This window comes from Centroberyx gerrardi, chromosome 9 (genome assembly GCF_048128805.1).
Source record: "Centroberyx gerrardi isolate f3 chromosome 9, fCenGer3.hap1.cur.20231027, whole genome shotgun sequence".
NCBI classification, from domain to species: domain Eukaryota; kingdom Metazoa; phylum Chordata; class Actinopteri; order Beryciformes; family Berycidae; genus Centroberyx; species Centroberyx gerrardi.
This window is the reverse complement of record NC_136005.1, coordinates 2287555-2308782: the sequence shown is the minus strand read 5'-3', so window position 1 is coordinate 2308782 and position 21228 is coordinate 2287555. Positions and strand designations below refer to the sequence as shown.

Below are 21228 nucleotides of genomic sequence, written 5' to 3'. Positions count from 1 at the left end.
CTCACTTTACAGTTTGTGTTTCTAAGAATCTGCTGCGGCCATTCTAAACCAAAAGCAATAATAGCAATAAATTATTTGAATAGCACTTTTCAAAACGGGCACAAACAGTTGCTTTACAGACAATAATATACAGTAAAGTCAGACATTAATTAACTACACTACGATTGTAGCTTTGAAATATCTCAAAATGTCCTACCATTTTTTTAACCTTAACTTTTTGTACAAATCAGTGTTGAAAGATTTTCAAAATCATGCAAGGAACCTGTTGGCCTTCTCTTGGACTCCCAAAATCCTCTGGGCTTTCTAGTGTTGAAAGGGGAAAGTTAAAGGGGAATAAAAGCAAGTAAATGCAACATAGGTTTTAGAAAAACAACTATATAAGAGAATGTGTGTTAAGGAACGATCTAAAAGAGTTTTCCAGTCTAAATCTCAGCACAAACTCCAACTAGACGGACTCTGTCACGTCTTCCTAGTGTCTGGTGTGTCTTTAATACAGTACGGACAGGATTTAAAGGTAAATCCCCCCCTTGGACACTGTTATATATCAACAATTTCTGATGTTCAATACATTCCAGGAGTTATTTTGTGATGAAGTGTTGTCATTTACTTTTTTTAGTGAACCCACTTTCCCTCAACCGGCCTCGCCTACTTCTACTGCAGTTAGAGATTTCCTACGTCTCCCAGAATGCCTTTCAACAACCTCCCAGAGAATGGACGTGAACTTGTTGCATTCAGCTGAGGGTTTTACATGCAGGTGGAAAGAGAGATAGCAATAGCAGAGAGTCTCCCCCCTTCCTCAAACCCCAACCTGTCTCTCTGCTGCAGTGCATTCTGGTCTCTCTCCTGCTCCTGTGGTGGAGAAACTGGTCTCTCTCCTCTTCTACGATGGATTTCTCCCTGTATGATTGTTGAACGTCTCTCGGTGCAAAATGGCGGCTCTAGAAAGAAGCCCTCGCTCTTTGATTCTGAGGGACTGACACCAAAACCTGACGTTTACCGCTGATGTTTTACATCCTGAAACATTTTCTCATATCAAACTCCATTGTAGCTGCTGGAATATTGATCAGTTATCCACAAAGAAGAAAAATACACAAAACTAAATGGACCCAGGAATGAAAGGTGCATTAAAGTGATTTTAGGGTGGATTTTTCTTTTGAGCCCATGTCATTCCTGGTGTATTTTGCCTGTCCTGAAGTGTCTTCAGAAGGGATTTTAAAGATCTCACGGGGTTTTCCAGCCGGAGCCTCTCAGCCGCGTCATGCCTCGGTCTCCTGTGTTTTCGATGCGCTGTGGAAGAATGCTGATAAGATAAAAACCTTGACCCAGAAGCCAGCGGGACAGTCGGAGTGTGAAATGTTGAAGCGGCGTGCGAGTGCGACCTTAGCAGTGAGGTGGCTTAGAGTCAAAACACAAACCCCGGCCTGGCTGTCGTATGTAGGCCGGGGGGTGTGGAGGTGTGCGGTGTGTGTGTGTGTGTGTGTGTGTGTGTGTGTGTGAGGGGGTGGTTCAGGCTTTACTCTCCTCTTCTGTTGACACTGTCAACGCTCGCCGCTGAGCAGCGGGCGAGCGAGCGGCAGGACTTCAGGACGCTCTTCCCCTCCTTCACGCATGATTAAACCTCGAACCGTGTAAAACCAAACAGATCCATGTTGTAGCAACAACGCGGCCCTGACCCCGAGATGCAGGCCGTGTTTTCGCTGATGAAAACGCTGGCAGGCGAGCCGATGTAAATAAACCGCACGCAGAGTTCATCCACCTGGGCCGAGGCAGCGGTCCAGGTCTGGGCAGAGGGCCGAGGACCAGTTCGGGTCCGAGGGCCTGAGCTGAGTTTAATACCAGACAAAACCTCAGGCTGCTCTTAAAACACTCCAGTCTGAACAGTTTCTTTTAGTTAAAGTCAAACATTGAGATATCCATGGTCTGCTTTCTTGTTCTGCATGAACTCCATAACTTATCTGTTTGATTGGAATATTCTATCAGTGATTTTTTTTTAATGTATTTTATTTTTACCTTTTTTCCCCCATGGTTTATTGCCATTACTCATTTGAAAAGACAAAGTAATAAAGAAGAAGACATTAAACAATAAAAAACACAACATGTAACTTATACAATACATACACCCAGAGACATAAGAACAGTACAGATGGCCATTCCAGTAAACCACAGCGCACCAGTTTGTTTCATTTTTAGCCAGAAGTTTTCATTTAAACATCTATGGAAAGTATGAAAAACACATAAAGTTTACATCTAAGTCCTTGTCTGTCTTTATGTATCTGGTCCCAAAGTTAATATAAATCAGCCATTGACAGAACAAGCTGCAGACCTGACCCAGAAACTGATGCAGTGTAAACCTCAACACTTTTACAGTCTAGGTGTTTAGCTGAGGCTTTCATCCACAGTGAGTTAGTGAGGGAGCAGGTTCAGCTCAGGTCTTGCTCAAGGACACTGCAGCAGCTATATGCAAATATCACCTCAAAACTATAAACTGTATGAAATATCTTTATAAGAATGTTGTAGGAATGTTATAGTGATACTGTAAGAGATAAGAAATACCACAAAGTATGATAAGGTCTCTATAAACTCACACTATAAGGAGTATTACCCACTCAACTACTTCAGTTATGTGATAATGTTAATATAATACAATACACTGAAGTTTTGACTCACTGACTCACTGACTCACTGACTGACTGACTGACTGACTGACTGACTGACTGACTGAACAGATAAACTGAGGGAGGAGCTGAACTGTCAGGTGATTTAATAAGCAGTAGTGTAAATAATGTGGTGGCTGTCCGGACAGCAGCTGCGTCAAGCTACACACACTTAGCCAGAAGTTAAGGGACCTTGCTTTCAAAATAAAAGCAGAACAATTGTCACTTCCAATCAAAAATTGTGTTAAGATGATGATTCTTCCAAGTTGTCTGGAATATATTTTGTATTTGAGTGTTTGGTATTTGTACTTTTGATAACCTACTGTCACATGGGAAGTACATGGCATTTCAGTGGCTTATTACAAGTTGGAAGGAGGATGTGTTTTCCACCTTGTCTGTCTGTTCGTCAACAAGATATCTCCAAAAATTACAAATGGATTTGGATTAAATGTGTTGGACAAATGGTCCTTGGCCCAGTGATCACTTGATTAGATTTTAGTGGTGATCCAGATCTGGGATTTACGCCATTTTACTTTTTTTTTTTTTGCCATTATGCTGCATTCATGTGCTGGTGGGAAGGTCCAACATACACTCAAAGACATGATTTCTATCACTTAGGTTTTCAGTTGATTCAATTGATTTCTTGACCCAGTGCAAACAAGGATTTGGGATTAAGTCTCTACCTCCAGTAGTTTCAGTTACGGCTAAAACCCCAGACCCAGATCACCACCAAAATCTAATCAGTTGTTCATTGACCCAAGACCTATCTGTACAATACATTTAATGGAAATCTGTTAACAAGTTTGAGATATCCTGCTGACAGACAAACGGCAAAAACATGACTTCCCTGGCGGGGGTAATAAGGGTTTTATTTTGAAAGGTGTGACCGGAAATACTCGTTATTGTTCTGCCTTGACTACAGACTCCAGTCCACGGTGTCGTCCTCCTCCTCCTCCTCCTCCTCTTCCTCCTCCTCCTCCCCCTCTTCCTCCTCTTCCTCCTCTTCCTCCTCCGTGTTAAAGTGGGCGGGCGTGACTCGCATCTGCTTTTTCCAATTGGAGTAGCACAGAGAGCCGCTGTGCTTCTGGGCGTTGAAACGTGCCAGCGTTTATAAACGGTGAGGCGGACTGCTGTTTACCCAGAAGACACCGAGGCAGCGTCTTCTCTTCTTCTGGACAAACCGTCGCCTGTTCTCGGACTGCATCGTTGCTCCCGCACCGCCGGTGAGTAGGAGACACTTGAACCGTCAACTGGCGACAGGACAGTTATTTATAAAACATAGTCCCGGTCCTCAGTTCTGATTGGCTGAGACGCGTTCCTAACGGTTTTTAAATGCATGTTAAACACGCACCTGTGGCCGCATAACGGGGAATTTAAATATTAATACGCTGACAGAAAATCACCGGTCAGCACTACAGAACTGTCTGGCTGTGTGGTAGAATCTTAACATTTTATTATTGATATTGAAATATTGTTGATTAAACCGAAAACATTAATTATTTACTGTTATGTGACCACATAACTGTGCATTTAAATATTAATGCACAGACCGAGTAAGAGAACTATTTAGCTTGGTGGAAGAATTATAACTTTGAATTATGATTATGTAAATATTGTTGATTTAAAATTAAACATTAATTATTTACTGTTTAACAGTAAATATAAACAGAATTACTGTTTATATTTACTGTTAAACAGTAAATAATGAATGACAATCATCACTCACTGCTACTTATGTAGCCTATTGCTTAGCAACGACTTTGTTTAGCTAGTGTTAAAGGCTACTGCTAGGTGGAAAAATTACATTTCATTATTATTGATTTAAAAAACGAAAAGATTTTTTGTGTTTTTTTTATTGTAATGGTGTGTTATAAACGCATCAAGGCATTTGAGGCTATATTTACAGTATTTACAGTGATTTTAGAGCAGCTGAGAGGGTTTTTAGGCAACCACAAATTCTACAAACGGCTCTAAAGCCACTGTAAACCACGGCCTCCACTGGCTGGTTGCTTCAGTAAATAATATGTGAATATATTAATGGACTGTGTTTTTGTGGTCAGTACAGGCATGACGTTCGGAGCCATCAGGAGCTTCCGTCTGGAGCTGGACGGGCCGGCCGAGGCGGTGTTCAGCAGCGGGGAGGTGGTGTCGGGCCGGGCGGTGCTGGAGCTGCGGCGGGACACCAGGCTGCGCTCCATGAAGGTGCTGGGGAGGGGCGTGGCCACGGCGCACTGGCTGGAGAACCGCAGCGTGGGCATGAACTCCGTCTACAACGACTACACCTCCAAGATCACCTACTTCAGGAAGAGGCAGCATCTGATCCGAGGTCAGTGCTGATCCGTTTCTGTCAGAGGTGTGATCGAGTCAACTCTGCTCGAGTCCCGAGTCGGTCTCAAGTCTTGAGGCACAAGTCTCAAGTCAAGTCCCAAGTCTAAATGTTAACACCAAGTCAAGTCCATGTCATTAATGTCAAGTCCCAAGTCTAAATGTAGAACAGCAAGTCAAGTCAGAACAAATCAAGAGTCCAGTATCAATTTAATATCTTAAAGAAAACTAAATATCTAGGACTTTTCAATGCAATATGGTTTTAATAGGATAAAAACTTGGTAAGAGCATCATGAGTTTGATTTCTATAATCAGTTTCAACTTCAATAAATTCAATCATTCCATACAAATTCAGAAAACAGAATTTAAATTCAGTCGTCTGCTGGAACAAATCTCATCACTTTCAATCTAAGTCATTTACACAAACACAAGATCTCAAGTCAAGACTTTAGAAACCTTTTCAAGTCATCAAAGTACAAGTCAGAGTCAAGTCCCAAGTCACCAGAACCCAAGTCAAGTCTCAAGTCTTCTCTTCATGCATCAAGTCAAGTCTCAAGTCTCAATTAAAACTGACCAAACCACTAAACCAGCAGACCTGCAGAAACCAGAGGTGGGGACTTGAGTCACATGACTTGGACTCGATGGTTTCTGCAGGTCTGCTGGTTGTCATCAGGCTGGGAAACGACCAGCAGAAGTCGCTTCTCTATCAGGCTCTCTGGCAGCAAACCAGCAACATGCAGAGGGACTTTTCCACTTTAAAGCTTCCGTGTTGATTTTGTTTTTCACGTATGACTCAGGATAACAAAAATGTTTGATGTTTTTGTCATGATGTTCCGCAAATAGATATAGTTTAGTTAAAATCAATCAATCAGCACCAAGTCCAGTTGTGATGCGTTGACTGGAGTTCGTCCAAAACTAAAGCCAGTTAAAAAAAAACACAAAAAAAACGTGGATATTTGAAAATGCCATAACTCGGATTAAATCTAATTTGAACAATGTCTTCATTACACATCTTAGATTGGATATGTATATAAATAAACAAAAATTTGAGTTCCTATACTAGGGCCTCTTTAAAAGTCAACTTTGACCCTATTTTGAAATTACATAGTGAAAATGGCTATTTTGGAATCCAACATCCAAACCAAAAAACACTATAATATTCCTATTATGTTCTTATAGGGACTTAAAGTGTGTCTGTAGTACTGAACACTACTGACTGTATCATACTGTCTGGTATTTTTCCTCCTATATATATCACTACAATATTCCTATAGGATATTTGCCCTAGTTTATAGTTTTGCTGTGACATCCATATGGTATCCTTCTAAAAAATGTATTATAGGATTATATGTAGGACCGCATCTCTTTTTTTAAACTGCAGCTGGTGGATGAAGAAGTCCTGTCTCTGCTCTGGACCTCTGTAATGTTCTGTAAAGCTGCTGAACAGTCAGTCCGTCCCGTCTGGCGTCCGCCGCAGCCTGAAGCCACCTGGGCCGAGTGTAACGCACGGAAAAGAGAGAGAGAGAGAGAGAGAGAGAGAGAGAGAGAGAGAGACGCAGCAGCCAGATAAACTAATCCCGACGTTAAACACAAACCCATTAAGACTCTGTCCAAATAAACACACCTGACCCTCCAGGCTCTGCGTTGTGCGGGACACGCGGCACCGTGAAGTGTGAGATTCCCCCGCTGTGGACGGCAGTGAGACAGGGGGGGGAAATGTAGGCCATCGGAGCGGAGGGTAAATAAACAGAAGACGGGTTAATGTTTCATTTGGACACTCTGTACACAACATGCTCGGTTTGACTCTCCAAAAGCAGGATGATTGGAGAGAAATGGAGTGAGCGGACGGGCAGAGGGAAGTGTCAGATCAGAGCGCAGGGACTTCCTGTCGGGAAGATCCAGATCCAAACGGTTCATCTTCCATTTTTCCACCTCAGATCTGCAACAGTTGTACGATATTCTGACTCTTAAGCGTCTCATCCCCACTGACTGAGATGCTGTAGAGTTTCCCTGATTGCCCAAATTAAATTCTGCTGTCAGTTTGCTCTCTGGTGGGAAATGGGAAGTGACCGGTCCAAACTGAAGAGGGAAAAGTGGGGGGAAAGTGAAAAGAAAAGAAAGCTGGACTCTTTTCCTCTCTCGTCTCTTTGGTTTCCTTTGGTAGAAAAGCATCACAGACCGCTTTACTGACCTCACCACACAGGACTTCTGGGTAATTAAGTCCTCAGAATTCAAGCAGTTCCCTCTCGCTGCCACTTGGAGGCGCTAACGAGCAAAGTTTCCAAGTGCAGCTTTAACTAGAGTTAGCTAACATTTCTAACACCATAGAGATCAATAGAGCCTCTGAAAACCAGCTGTTACTAATGAACTGAATCACTGAAAAGACCTGAACTGCCAGATGTTATACAGAACTAAGTCAAGCTTCACTCTTATTCTTTTTTTTTTTTTTAACAATACTTATTGATTTTCACAGTAACACTGAACATACAAGCTGTTGAGTAAAAAAGGAACAAAGGAAGATGTAATGAATGAACAAAAACACTAAAAAATATAAAGTAAAAGGAGTCATATAAAAAGAGAAACCACAAAAACCACAAAAAGACGCTTCTCTTGTTATGAATGAATCCTGATGCAGTTAAAGGCCCTGACACACCAGGCCGACGGTCGGCCGTCGGCCAATGTCGGGCCGTCGGTAAGCGTCTGTGTCCCTAGTTTTTGCGGTGTGTCCCGCACCGTCGGCACTAGTCGGACCCTGTCGGCGTCTTTTCGGCCGATTGAGCATGTTGAATCGGCGGCGGAGCCCGTCGGTGAGAGAGATCACTCTGATTGGTAGTTCGTGTTTTGCCTCTGGATGATTGGACTGATAAATTCCTTCAACATGTGGAACTGAACAGGAAAGAGCCGAGCGAAATTTTTAAAATCGGAGGTTTCATTTATCTCCAGCTCTCGACACAGGTTCGGGAAAGCCCCTTGAGCCTGTCCCTGGAGTAACGTTATTCATGATTTCACCCATTTAGTGCGGTTTCTCCTTATTTTTCGCCTCCGCCTCTTCCTTTCTTCTTCCACAACCAAAAGACCAAGGGCTGACAACGCCAGTGCCATTTGCAACTTCTTATCAGACATATGGTTATTTCCCCTCACGCAGGCGCAGAACGTACGTGCTAGTTGGCCGTCGGCTGTAGTCTTTGCGGTGTGTTCAAGTGCAACTTTTTGGACCAGACGCAGGCGATGTGAGGCGACGCAACAGTCGGCCTTCATCGCCGCTGGTTCTTTGAAGTCGGTTTGGTGTGTCAGGGCCTTAAGATGGAGGCTGCAGCTTCATCCTGCTGAACCAGAGTATCTGTTAAATCCACATCATCGACATATAAATGGACTTTACTCTTCTATAAATTATATAAAATATATATATATATTTTTGTTTTCCTAAAATATCCCCTCATGTCTTTTCCTAAAGCCACCTCCTGCACAAACCAGTGTTGTCAGATCTGCAAAATTATGCGAGGAAATAATAGTGGAAATGATATTTTCCCCCTTCAGCTGGCAGCTTGTCAGTTTTATTGGCCAAATAAGTTTCACATACAAGGAATTTGACTTGGCATGTTGCTCAAAAGTATAAAAAGTAGTACATGCAAACTTTAAAAGTAGAACTTTAGGAAATAGATCTCTATTTAGAAGCCGTATTTCTTGTGTTAAAAGCTTCACTGTCTTCATGAGGTCAAAGGTCAGCTGTTGTTTTGGTGTCCGGTTTTGTTTTACTGGGTCGGTCAGCCGAGGAGAGGAGGAAGGAAGGAAGGGAGGAGGCAGGGAGGGAGGGAGGGAGGGAGGAGGGGTGTTTAAAAAATGCAGCCTCTGTCGCCGTGGCAACCAGGAAAACAACACATGGCTCTTTGGCTCCGCCCCCCTCCCCCTCCTCCAGCATGCAGGCTGCTGCCTGTTCAGTAAACACTTTTTTAATAGCTCATCTGCTTTTTATTTATTTAATTTTTCTAAAATATTTTTTTGTTAATTAATTCCTCATTTAAAGGCAGTAATGTCTCCCAGAGTTTCTCTACCATTGAACAGGTGTGGTGTCTCTCTGCCTTAAAGAGCTGCTGACACTAAAAGACTTTCATCAGTCTGGTTTCAGTGGAGAGTTTTAGTGTCCCATGATGCTCTGAATGTTTCAGAGGCTTGTTGAGTATCTGCAGAAAATATAATTTATCAGCAGCTTCAATCCAGAAGTATCAGTATCAGCCTTACAAAGAGAACTTACACTTTTATTTAAAGTGCTGTGTGGGGAAAATCTAAAGGATTGTAAGGACAAAAACTCTTAAAACTCTTAAAAACATCTCTCCACATGTTCAGGTGTTTTTAGGCCAGAGGCTTTTAGTGTGGATAAATTTAGATCCACCACAGGATCCAATCAGTCGACTTTATTCTTGGTGGAGAACAGCAGCCTGTTTAAACCTGCTGAACCTCTCCAGATCTGCTGAACCTTATCACTTATCAGCTTGGCAGTTTCACAAAACCTCCCACAATGTTGTTTCAATAATAAAATAAATAGCATGAGATTAACTGTCCTGCAGGAAAACCAGACGTTTGGTAGGAGAAGAACATTCACAGGATTCTGCAGAAGCTTCTAAGCTGAAGGAAGCATGATGACTGAGGCTCAGTAAAGCCTCTGAATCTGTTACTGTTAGTCTGCAGTCCTTACTGTTTGTTGTATGGCAAACACTATGGGACATTTTTCAGTTATAAAAAGTCTAAGTGAGGATAGATGTCCTCATGTTATTGACCCAGTTATTGAACTATTAAGAGCATTCTGTAAGTAAACTGACTAAAAAACTGTGTTCCATTTTTTTTCTTGCATTATTATTCAGTTTAAGTGCCAAATTAAAATATTCAACGCTTCATCTGACTTCATCTGTTCTGCAACTCCGTTTTTTTTTTAAAAAGGCAGGGAAAAATAATAAACAGCTTGGATGAATGTGGTTAGTAAACAGTGAAGTAAAAGTAAAAGTGTTGAGAGCGGGGCCAGAGGGTCGAGGGTTTATCAGGTGGATGGTTCTGTGCAGAACCCCACATGTTCCTCTTATCAGAGCCGGGACAGATCCATGCTGTTCCTCCTGATCACCAGCAGGAGGCGTGGGAGGCCAGGTTCCACCTCAGGTTCCACCTCAGGTTCCACTCAGGTTCCACCTCAGGTTCCACCTCAGGTTCCACCTCAGGCCGGATTCCTGAGGAATCCCATCTGAGTTCTGCTGTTAGTTAAGAACTTTATACAGAATTACAAACTTATTATACTGAAGGTGAGAGACGGTGAAAACTCTTTATACAGTCTGTCTGTATACTAACCTGCAGGAAGTAAAATACCAGTGAAATTAAACTGTTCATGTTTGCTCAGGGATCCTGGGGCTCAATAATAATAATATTAATCATCAGTGTAAATTCATTTCAGTCATCCAGGTAGTCAGATGTCCAAAAAATAAAAACAAAATCCACTAGACTTCAAATTGAAGAGTTGAAGATGTTTCATCACTGTCTGTCTGTCTGTCTCTCTCTCTGTCTGTCTCTCTCTCTCTATCTGTCTCTCTCTCTCTCTCTGTCTGTCTCTCTCTCTCTGTCTGTCTTGTTTTAGTCATTTATCAGTAAAAATATCAAACATTTACTGGTTGCAGCTTCACAAATAAAATTTGCTGCTTTTCTCTGTTTCATATCTTAATGAATACTTTGGGTTTTTTGTCTGCTGGTCAGACTGAGGAAGAAATGTGAAGAGTCACTTTGGACTCTGGGAACTGTGATGGGCATTTGTTATTATCTTTGACATTTTATAGACTAAATGATTAGTTGACTAATCCAAAAAATATTAATTGAAAATGAAAATAATCGTTAGTTGCAGCCCTAAACTGTATTGTGCTTTTTCGCTCCATGAGCTTCATCCTCTGATTTCTAGCAGGAGTTTTACAGCTGAAAGTGTGTTTGCAGTTTCCTGCTTCACACTTACAGCAGTCCGGTGCAGGCGGTCTGTGTGTGTGTGTGTGTGTGTGTGTGTGTGTGTGCAGGCTGTGATGCAGCTGTCAGCCTGTCAGCCTCCACGCTGCCAGGCGGTGGCGCTACAGCTCTCCCCTCCTCCTCCTCCCGGGGAACAAAGGAGTAAACAACTTTGTTTTTCTGAGCAGACGGCAGCCTGATTCTCCTCCTGCAGCTCAGGGTTTTGAAACAGAAGAAAACTCAAACTCACCAAACTTACAAAGCAGCCAGAGAGAGTTTGGTGTTGATCACAGAGAAGTTAGGAAGGAAAATCAATTCTGCTCACAACCGGCTTTGTTTGCATTTTAAAAAAGTGAATTTGATGTGATAAGAAAATTCATTGGGATGTGATTCATGCAGGCGACCCGGCTGCTGCTTTGTGTTTTAGGAACTTTGTGGTATTTTTTTTATCTCCTTCTGTACGGTCTTGTAGTTTTCCTGTGATATTTCTCTAGTCTCCCTCTAATAATTTACAATAGGAGGACTATAGTTCTTTTCCACGAGGGGATTTGTTTGCACAGAGTTCCATGTTTTTGTGCAGAGCTGCGTGTTCACATGCGTGTGCGTGTGTAACAGTATGTTCAGAGCGACATGCAGGATGTGGAGTAAACAGCCAAACTCTTTTCTGTGAACTCTGGGAGGATCTGCCAGACTGAGGCATGCTCAGTAAGCCTGTTTTCGTCTAAGAACCTGTAACCATCAATCACCAGGCCTGTTTTCCTGCTGCTGCCTCCACACCCAGACTACATGTTTATTATGCTGCCTTCAGGCGCGGCTCGGAAATGTGGAGTTTCTGAGTAGAGCCGCTCGCGAACCAAGCCAACAAAGTGGTAAAGATGGCTGGAAAGTGGGAATTTTCTGTGACATCCTGGTTCACAAGATGCAGCTTTTAGGAAGAGGAGAGAAAAAAGCGATGTATTTTATTGTTTTGTGTTATCAATATTTGGTGTTCTTTGTAAATAATATCACTGTTTATTTCTGTTCTCCCTCTTTGTCTCGAAGTTGTTGTTTTTGCAGCTCTTCCAACACCAAGAGGGCAGCTTGTATATTTGCACAAAAATATGACAAAACTAAAAGTTGGACAATAAATTTATTAAAACAATTACACACCTGCTGCAGCAGCACAAAATGTCTCTGTGTCACTTGATTTAAAAACAACAAAACAACAGTCACCAAAATAATAATAATAATAATAATAATAATAATGATAATAATTTTGTTACAGCTGTGGTCTCAAACCAAGAGTCTGCAGGTTTTTGTACACCATCTGATTTCACTGGTCAGTCCCCCTCTCTTGTGTTGACCAGTCAAACAGCAGCTGTAGTGTCTGGTTGGTGTTATAACCCGCAGACTCTCGTCCCTCCGCGGCTCACGGTGTGTCCCCTCCGCGGCTCACGGTGTGTCCCCTCCGCGGCTCACGGTGTGTCCCCTCCGCGGCTCACGGTGTGTCCCCTCCGCGGGTCACGGTTCAGCTTTGTTATCATTTCCGACCAAAAAGCGCTTGAATGCAGCGACGAGTCTTATTTCCACCTCGGGGAGCTGGGACGCCCGAGCCGAGGCGGGGCCCCTGAAGGCAGCACGCTCGGCCTCCAGCTCTCTCCTGAGGCCTTACATAATGAACCCGGAGCGGCCGCCCCCTTCCTCCGCCTGCAAAAAGGGCTGCAGCCCGGCCCGCTGCAACAGTTTGAGTTTTCACAAGCGAGCCAGAGGAGTCCGCAGACCCGAACCAGCAGCCCCGCAGAGATGATTTTCGACAAACTGAAAAAGTTTTACGTCCTGTTCGACTCCCCGGAGCTGGACTGTCCCCCGGTGTTCAGCAGCGGGGACGTGGTGTCCGGCCGGGTGGTGCTGGAGCTGGGCGCCGAGAGCCGGGTGGACTCCCTCAAGCTGCACGCCGAGGGCTTCGCCAAAGTCCACTGGACCGAGTCCCGGTCCGCCGGATCCAGCACCGCGTACACCCAGAACTACAGCGACGAGGTGGAGTACCTGAACCGGAGAGAGGTGCTGCTGCAGGCAGGTCAGTCCGCACAGAGACCCGGGAGCCTCATCTGATCACACTGCATCCTGGGGAGATTTAAAGGGGTTTAAACTGATGATAAAAGTGTAAACTAGGATCCAAACAATCCTCCTTATGTGAATATCTAGTGAATGAAACCACAGTGGAATTTAAGTCTTATTTCATGTTGTTGGCTGTTGGTTTGTTGTTTTTCTCCCATCTGAGGAAAGTTTAGGAGTTATGTCTAACTTCATATAGAAATAGATGCAGAAAGTGAAACCTTATCAAAACAGTCCCACATTCTCTCATTGTGCAAATGTCTAGTGAATGAAACTGCAGTGGAACTCAAGTCATGTTTCATGTTGCTGAGGAGCTGGTTAGTTGTTTTCCTCCCATCTGAGAAGAGTTTGGTTGTTGTTTTCTGAGTTATAACTTCATACAGAGTCATAAAACTGTCCCTACTGAGCGAAGGGTCAGAACAGCTCTCCTTATTCATTCTCTTATTGTTTAAATGCCTAAAGAATGAAAGAATAGTGGAATTAAACTGCTCTTCATTGTGATGGGACTCTGGGTTTGTTGTTTTCCCCCCTATCTGAGGAAGGTTTTGGAGTTACGTCTTGACTTGATATAGAAATAGATGCTTCTAGATGCAGAAATTGAAACCAAATTCTGCATCTGTGTCAAAACAGTCTTCCTTCGTCATTCTTTCGTGTAAATGTTTAGTGAATGAAACGATAGTGAAATGAAACTATTCTGTTAGACTGTGGGCTCGTTGTTTTCCTCCCATCTGAGGAGAGTTTTGTTGTTGGTTAGGCTATAACTTGAAACAGAATTATTAAACTGTTCCTTACTATAGATGGGGAGAGTGAGACTGGTGATCAGCAGTCTTTGTCTTTCCACACCTCTCTTCATCGTGCAAACATCTAGTGAATGAAACAATAGTGGGATTAAACCTCTTCTGGTTTTGCTGTTTTTCTCCTCGGTGAAAACAGAGAGCCTCAGGGTTCTGACTTCATTCATTGCGACCGGAGTTGTTTTTGCAGCATAAAAGTTTAAGAGTCAGTCGTGGTGTATGTTGTTTTCCTAAAGTATGAAGCTTCTCTGCATGAATTGGGTCGTTGTGAAACCTACTTAATGGACAGCAAAATGAAAAAAGCATTAGTCTATAATAAGTTTGATCGGTGTTGTTTTGAAATGTAACTTTTTGCAGCAGCAGTGTGTGAAAATGTATCGGTGGAATCGGTCAAAACGCTAAAAAAAAACAAGGATTTGACAGTCGGGGCTGTTGTTGTGGAAGTCAAACAGGAGTTTCTGACTAACAAAAGCGCCAGAAAAGGCATCGACTCTGTTAAACGCTTACACGTGCTCCTGAACCTGTGTGGCAACAGGAAAAAAAAAGAAAAGAGGTTGAGACGGGCTGCAGCTCGAGGAAAACATGTTCTCCGTCAGCACAATGGAGGAGGAGGAGCCGCCCCTCTGGGCCGGCAGGCTGTTTTGCTCTTGTGCTGCAGGACTGGAGGAATGAGAGAGGCGGCTTTCCCTCTGAAATGAACCCCTCCAGTCCAGTCAGCTTTACTTATATAGCTGCTTTAAACTGGATAATAGCAGCATTTTTTAACTCGGTGCCAGCGGTCCAGCCTCCTCTGTGTTTCTGCACACAGTCAGCACAGTAGCAGATATCAGCGCTCGTTTCCCTCCTTCATTCCTTCTTGTCCGGTATGAAAAACAAACTTCCACAGAGCGAGAGAATCCATCACAGGAAACGTAGAAGCGCCAAACTTTCTGTTTTCTCCTTATTTCATTGAGCTGAGTCGAGTGTTTTCATCTCGGCGCTGCGTTACGGCCACAAGAAGAAATGGAAGTCTGCTCACATCCATGGCTTCTTGTTTTGGATGTCTCTGTTAGAGGGGACAGCTGGGTTTGACACTGTAAAGTTTGGATTTTAAAAACGACGAAGTACGATTACATACAAATCTAAACTAGACGTATAAGTAAATGAGCTGTAACTCTAAATGACACGAGTATTCTCACAAAACCAGTGTGCACCACAGTTATAAAACGGGGAACAAAGGAGGCAGAACGTGGAACAAAAACAGCAAAATTAAGCTGCAAGAGAAAGAAGAGTATGGTGAAAAGCATGAAATTAAAGCAAGAGCATGTCAGACACAGTGAAAGGCCAACGACTAAAAATAGGTTTGCAGACGGGTTTTAAACATTTGGCCGATTTGACTGATCTGTAGCTTTAGGGAAGGCTGTTCCACGACTTCACCGAGTCTCAAAAGTTCAGAAACACATCCAGCAGCAACTGGATCATATCTTCTCGCTCTGATTTGCTCTTTGTCTTCTCAGCACTTCTCTCTGACATGATCAGTCAACAGGTCACAGGGATATTGACGTATTGACAGGGCTCCATGACTCTGACCTTTGACTTTCTGTATTGTCGGCTGCTTGTAATGTTGGTCATCCAGTCTGAGGTTTATTCTGCAGTTGCTCTCATTGTAAATCACCCTGGATAAGAGTGTCAGCTAAATGCCCTACAATGTAAAACCAAATGAATGAAAACAAAACCAAACGAACAAATGAATAAATTTGTTTTCCGTGTTTTTCCCCCTCAGATAACGGCGAACCGACCGTCCTTCCTGCCGGCAGACACGAATTCCCGTTCAGCTTCCAGCTGCCGGAGGAGACGCTGGTCACGTCCTTCGAGGGGAAACACGGCAGCATCCGCTACTGGGTGAAGGTGAAGCTGCACCGGCCGTGGGCCACCGTCAGGAAGATCAAGAAGGAGTTCACCGTCATCGAGCCCATCGACATCAACACGCCGGCCTTACTGGTGAGCGGCTGCGCCCGTCGCTTCGCTGTGACGTTACACAGCGTGTGATTTTTCTGTGGCCGTCCCGAGGCGTTTTGCTCATGTAAGCGTTTGGTTTGGTTTCCAGGCGCCGCAGGCCGGAACGAAGGATAAGATGGCGCGGGTCTGGTACCGCAACTTCGGACAGGTTTCTGTCACCGCCAAGATCGACCGCAAAGGCTACACACCAGGTGAGGATCCAGCACCTGCAGCCACATCTGTTACAATCTCTGTCTCATTACTACATTTTAACACTTTAACCAACTCCAAATGTAGTCAAAATTAGATCTGAGATTTGATTTGTTGGGTCAGACAAGGATAAGAGGATAAACACTAACCTCTTACTAAGCTGGCACATCACATTCTCAAAGATGTTCCTCCAAATCATTTGTCCAGGCAGTAAATAAACACTTTGAAGCGTGTGACTCTGTGGGCCGGTATAGAAGAGTCACCAGGTCCTAACCCGCTCCCCCCCCCCCCCCCCCCCCGTTCCTCAGGCGAGGTGATTCCCGTTTTCGCCGAGTTCGACAACTCCACCTCCCGCTCGGTGGTTCCCAAAGCCTACATCACTCAGACGCAGACCTTCATCGCCCGCGGCACCATGAAGCAGAAGCACTCGGTGGTCGCCACGCTGAGCGGCGACGTGGTGGGCGCCAGGCGGCGGGAGACGTGGCACGGCCGCGCCATCAAGATCCCCCCCGTCGGCCCCTCCATCCTGCAGTGCCGCATCATCAAAGTGGAGTACATGCTCAGGGTGAGTTCAGTGTCCCGGTTTAACCGCTGCGAAGTGGGAATGACGCCGCAGTTTGTATTTTAGCATCACGTAAACCTTTAGGATGCTTTTATCCAAGACAGTTTACAGAACCATGAGGCGTTACATCTTTAGCATCAGTGGGAAGATGGGGAATAGAACCAGGAACTAGAACTGAACCCCACTTTTCTTTCCATTTTCTCTTTCTGTGCATGCTAGCGCCTTCCTAGCGTCATCCTAACATTTCTCTCCCCTTCCTCCCTCCAGGTTTGTGTTGACGTTCCCGGGACGTCCAAGCTGTGTCTGGAGCTGCCGCTGGTCATGGGCACCATCCCCCTGCACCCCTTCGGCAGCCGGACGTCCAGCGTCAGCAGCCAGTACAGCGTCAACCTGGAGTGGCTGCGCATGGCGATCCCCGAGCAGCCGGAGCGTAAGTGTCAACGCTGCAGAGCATGAAGAGCTGAGCCGGTCTAGCCGTGATGCAGGACAGGATTATAAAAAAAAAAAACGAGGACAGTCTTACCTTCCTTTTCAACAGCTTTATTGTCCGCTTCGCCATTTTTATGATCCATAACCAAACAGTGTAGAGGAAAGTTTGCACTCCTGGCTCTGAGCGTAGTGAGTAGGCCAGGTGCGTAGGAGCAGTAAAATAGTCAAACAAATGAATGAAGACAAAGCCCACACACTGACAGAGAGGTTAGAGAGGCTTTCAGACGCAAAAATATGTGATTTATTCATGTATGAGAAAATATTTAAAGTGGAAAAAAGTGATACTATCAGTTTTAATTTTTTCCATTATGTGAATAAATCACAACCTTTTTTTTTTTTTGCATCTGAAGTGGCGCTCTGACCTCTTTGTGAGTGTGTGGGCCTTTTCCTTTCATGTTTATGATCCATATCTGCCAAAATCACAGCGGGTGAGACGCCGACACCCACAAACAAACAAAGGTTTCCATTCAGCTGAGATTCATGTTGGATCCAATCGATGTCTGTTGGCGAGAAAGCGGTTAACGCTGTGTGGGTTTTAAGAGTTTTCGCTGCAGTAATGACTCAGCGGCGTCCCGCAGGGCTTCGTGTTTGGACCTGTACTGTTCTGAGTCGGACCGGCTGACTAATCCCGCCTCTCCTTCCCCCCCCCCCCCGCAGCTCCTCCGGACTACAGCTCCGTGGTGACGGAGGAGGAGGCCGAGCAGCGCAACCCGGCGGCCCCCCGTCCCGCCGAGGACCTGAGTGGGATCCTGGAGCGCCCCCTTATGGCCTTCGTCCAGGAGTTTCGCTTCCGACCCCCGCCGGTGTACAGCGAGGTGAGCCGCCCCCCCACCGATAAAAACACGCTCACCTAACGCCCACGGTGCAGTCACTGTGCTCCGTTTGTGTTTTGTAAGATGAGAGAAGAGATTTCCAGTTTGTGTAGGTGAGATAAAAAATCTAAAACCCTGAGGCGTGATGAAACATCTCGCCGCCAAAAGAAACAAATAGAAACATAAAGATCACAGCTCAATTGGACAGCAGCAACTAAATGAAAACAAATCCGTGGGCGTAGGCTGAATATATTCCAGCTCCAAATGTTTTGCCTGGAAGAACATCGGTTCATCTGCCGATTCAAGTCTTTACCTTTGTGTCTCATGTCGTTTTTCTTTTCCCGTCATGCCTGCAGATCGACCCCAACCCTCAGCCCGTCAACATGAGACCTCGCTGCATGACGTGTTGAACCATGAGCCCCGCCCGAGCGTCAAGAGACGACCCGACTTAAATTAATAAAAGGAATCAAGAGATTTGTCTTCTCCTGGATTACTTCTCTCTGGTAAATGGCACCCGGTCCCACCCGGCGCCGCGGAGAGGGACCGGAGCGCCGAGAGGCCGGAAGAGGAGAAGGAGCTCACAGGAACTGGATTTCGGCGGAGAAGCCCCCCACTTTTTATATCCAATCCAGAAAGACAGAGGGACACTTTCCTGTCCAGTCAGAGATGAGAAGGAAGTAACTTCTCCCCATCGGTTCCTGTCCTCCCCAAGTGATTTTGGCTCTGGACGAAGCGAGCCGCAAATACCTCCCAATCAACGAATCCCTCACGAGAAACGATTTTTGAGTTTTAAGGAGTTTGGGACATACTGGGGGGCAAAGATCACCTGATGTTTGTCAGGCGGAGAGTTGGAGCTGCAGATGTTTGGAAAAAAAACTCTTGTAAAGTTGTTTGACAATTTGTTGGCGGCTCATTTGCAAATGAGCACATTATCGTCTTTGAAAGGCGTAAAGAGAGAAGTGCAACTATTGTCTCCGATGCCCAGCTCCCCTTTGCCTGGCAGCACCTACATTGCTATGAGTTGTGACTCGAGATGTGCCCATGATGATTTCTACTGTTACTCAGACGAACGATAAGCACATATCTGAAACATCATGGTGGAGCAGAAAAGCCGAGTCAGCAGATGTAGATATTTTAACCTAACGCAGGTAACAATATGTAAAAGGGAAAAATACGTATGCCTTAAATTATCTGCAGATGAGGAGAGATGATTTGCATGAGAGCTTGAGGGAGTAGTTCTCTCCGTAGAGTTGAACTGAATGTATTCTGAGAACTATAAGCAAAGAAAATCGAACAAAAACGGTTGTAGTCGTTGGATGAGGATGAATTCCAAGAGAAAAGTTGGTATTGTGTTAATGCAAGGCCTGTGGCACAGAAGTGACAGATAGCACTGTTGACTTAAGAACAATGATGAAAGAGGATGAGAAGTTAGTGTGTGAAGCTGCAGAAGGCTGGAGGAGGAGGAGGAGGAGGAGGAGGAGCAGGACTCGAGCCATGTGGTCTGAGCGTCTGATGGAAGCCAGATGCCTCGGTGTCGCGGGCGCCGTGTGAAGCTCAGCCAGCACACACACTGCTCAGCGTTAACGTCAAGCCGTAAAGCTGGAGATGCCACTTTAAAAAAAACGTACGGACAAAGAACATTCCAAAAACTGACTCGAGGATTACGTTTCTATCCTCACTTCCAAAAAAAAAAAAAAAAAATTCTTAGGAGTATGAATGAAGCCTTCAGGGTCAGCGGTGCGGCTTCGGTGGCACGCGTTGAGAGAAAAAAAAACAAACAACTGAATGTATTTTATACAAATGCAATTGTTGATTCACCAAACTTGCCAAAGTTTTGTAATTGTTGTTTTCTAATAAAACGATCAAATGGATGCTTGGCTTCGGTGTTTCCTTACAGCGTGGACTGACTGGTTTCTGAGCTCTGTGTTTTGCAAGGGAAATGTTGCAGGGCGTCTGCTCAGCCGGGTGCGTGCGGCGGAGCGGTACAACATGTTCTACAGCGAGTCGAACTGTGTTATTGCCAAGGGAAGGGTTCACTGGAAGAACACGGCACTCGTAGACAATGAATCAAAACGCTAATCCCGGATAATTTTGATACGGTACGGTTACATAATTGAGCGTTTGGCCGTCGGCAGATTATTGTAAAACGTAAGGAAACAAAAGTATGGCTTTTATTTCACAGCTGGATGTTTCGTCACGTTCGGTATCTTTAATAGATGGATCCTGGTCTTGTGCCCTCATGTACAGTACATGCTGTTTACTTGACTATTCAACAAGGATATCAGTTACTTTTACCACAAGTAAACACGTAACACATAGGAACAAACAAGCAGCTCAGTGAAATATACTCTGTGTTACACAAAGCTGTAAACATGGCTGGAGTCCAGGCTGAAGAGACTCTCTGGACTTCAGGCAGTGAAATGTGTTGAAGCAGAGGGAAGATTTCCAGAGAGGTTCAGAGGAGGATCTGAGCAGGAAAAGACTGTCAGTGAATCTCTTTTATACTTGTTATGATACTTTGAAATAAAGTCTTATCTGTGTCTTCTTCCATATCGCTCTCTCTGTTGCTGCTGAGTTCCTAAGCAGTGTGGGACCAAACCACTTTCAATTCAGGAATTGGATGTGCTTTAAAATACAACATCAGAAGATATTTGACCTTAGATAAAACTAATCAAGTGATACTTCATCGATCCCTATGTTTCCTCTTGCCCCCCTCCACAGGGAGGTCAGAGGTCAGAGGGCGTGGAAATGTGTTTGACACCTGGCAGGAGACCTTTAACACGTCTGACTCAGTGAAATGTATTTTAAGGCGTAGCAAAAATCAAACAACAAAAACAACACATGATGGTAATAACAAATAATTATAATAATGATAATGAAAATAGTGAATGTAATGATAGTAATGGTAATGACATTTAAAAAACAACATAAAAAGGGTAAAACCAGTTAGTGTAATAGTGTAATATATGTCAGTATGAGCATATAGGCGTGAGGACAGAATACGAAAAGTGAAAAAATATACAAGAAAAGAAAAATTATACACCAATAGCACAACAGGTAGAAGATGACAAATAACGGATAGAATTAGGCTACTCTTTTAGATTAGATTTAGATTACATTTAGATTTATTTCGAACATGTTAAAAAAAGACAAAATAAATAAATAAATATATATATATATATATATATATATATATATATACACACACATACGTAAGAAAACAAAACAAGAATAACCAATAAAATTAACAGTAAACGTATACAACAAATTCTCAATAAACAACATAAATAAATAAATATTACATGTGGAGTAGGAATGGAGTAGGAAGAAGTAAAATACTA

General features: G+C 44.1%; 1 protein-coding gene across 3 annotated transcripts; it reads left to right on the top strand.

The window, feature by feature from the left end:
• The first annotated feature begins 3784 nt into the window (after positions 1 to 3784).
• Positions 3785 to 19758, top strand: arrdc2 (arrestin domain containing 2). Of its 3 annotated transcripts, none has more exons than XM_071917220.2 (8): positions 3785 to 3877; positions 4720 to 4980; positions 15600 to 15817; positions 15924 to 16026; positions 16333 to 16589; positions 16854 to 17016; positions 17733 to 17890; positions 18244 to 19758. In XM_071917220.2, the coding sequence occupies exons 2-8, from the start codon at positions 4722 to 4724 to the stop codon at positions 18295 to 18297; spliced, it is 1212 nt and encodes a 403-aa protein (XP_071773321.1). In that variant the 5' UTR covers positions 3785 to 3877; positions 4720 to 4721; the 3' UTR covers positions 18298 to 19758. The 3 variants fall into 3 exon arrangements, with proteins under 3 accessions (XP_071773321.1, XP_078141636.1, XP_071773320.1); XM_078285510.1 differs by having other exon boundaries at positions 3790 to 3877; positions 4715 to 4980; XM_071917219.2 differs by lacking the exons at positions 3785 to 3877; positions 4720 to 4980 and adding an exon at positions 12681 to 13005.
• The last annotated feature ends 1470 nt before the right edge of the window (positions 19759 to 21228 follow it).

What these genes read in the sequence shown, in the direction of transcription:
- arrdc2 (XM_071917219.2), top strand. Translation starts at nt 12,732, where the DNA reads ATGATTTTCGACAAACTGAAAAAGTTTTACGTCCTGTTCGACTCCCCG. An exon ending in TCAACACGCCGGCCTTACTG is followed by an intron (nt 15,818 to 15,923) that starts GTGAGCGGCTGC and finishes TTTGGTTTCCAG; the next exon opens with GCGCCGCAGGCCGGAACGAA. An exon ending in CCGCAAAGGCTACACACCAG is followed by an intron (nt 16,027 to 16,332) that starts GTGAGGATCCAG and finishes CCCGTTCCTCAG; the next exon opens with GCGAGGTGATTCCCGTTTTC.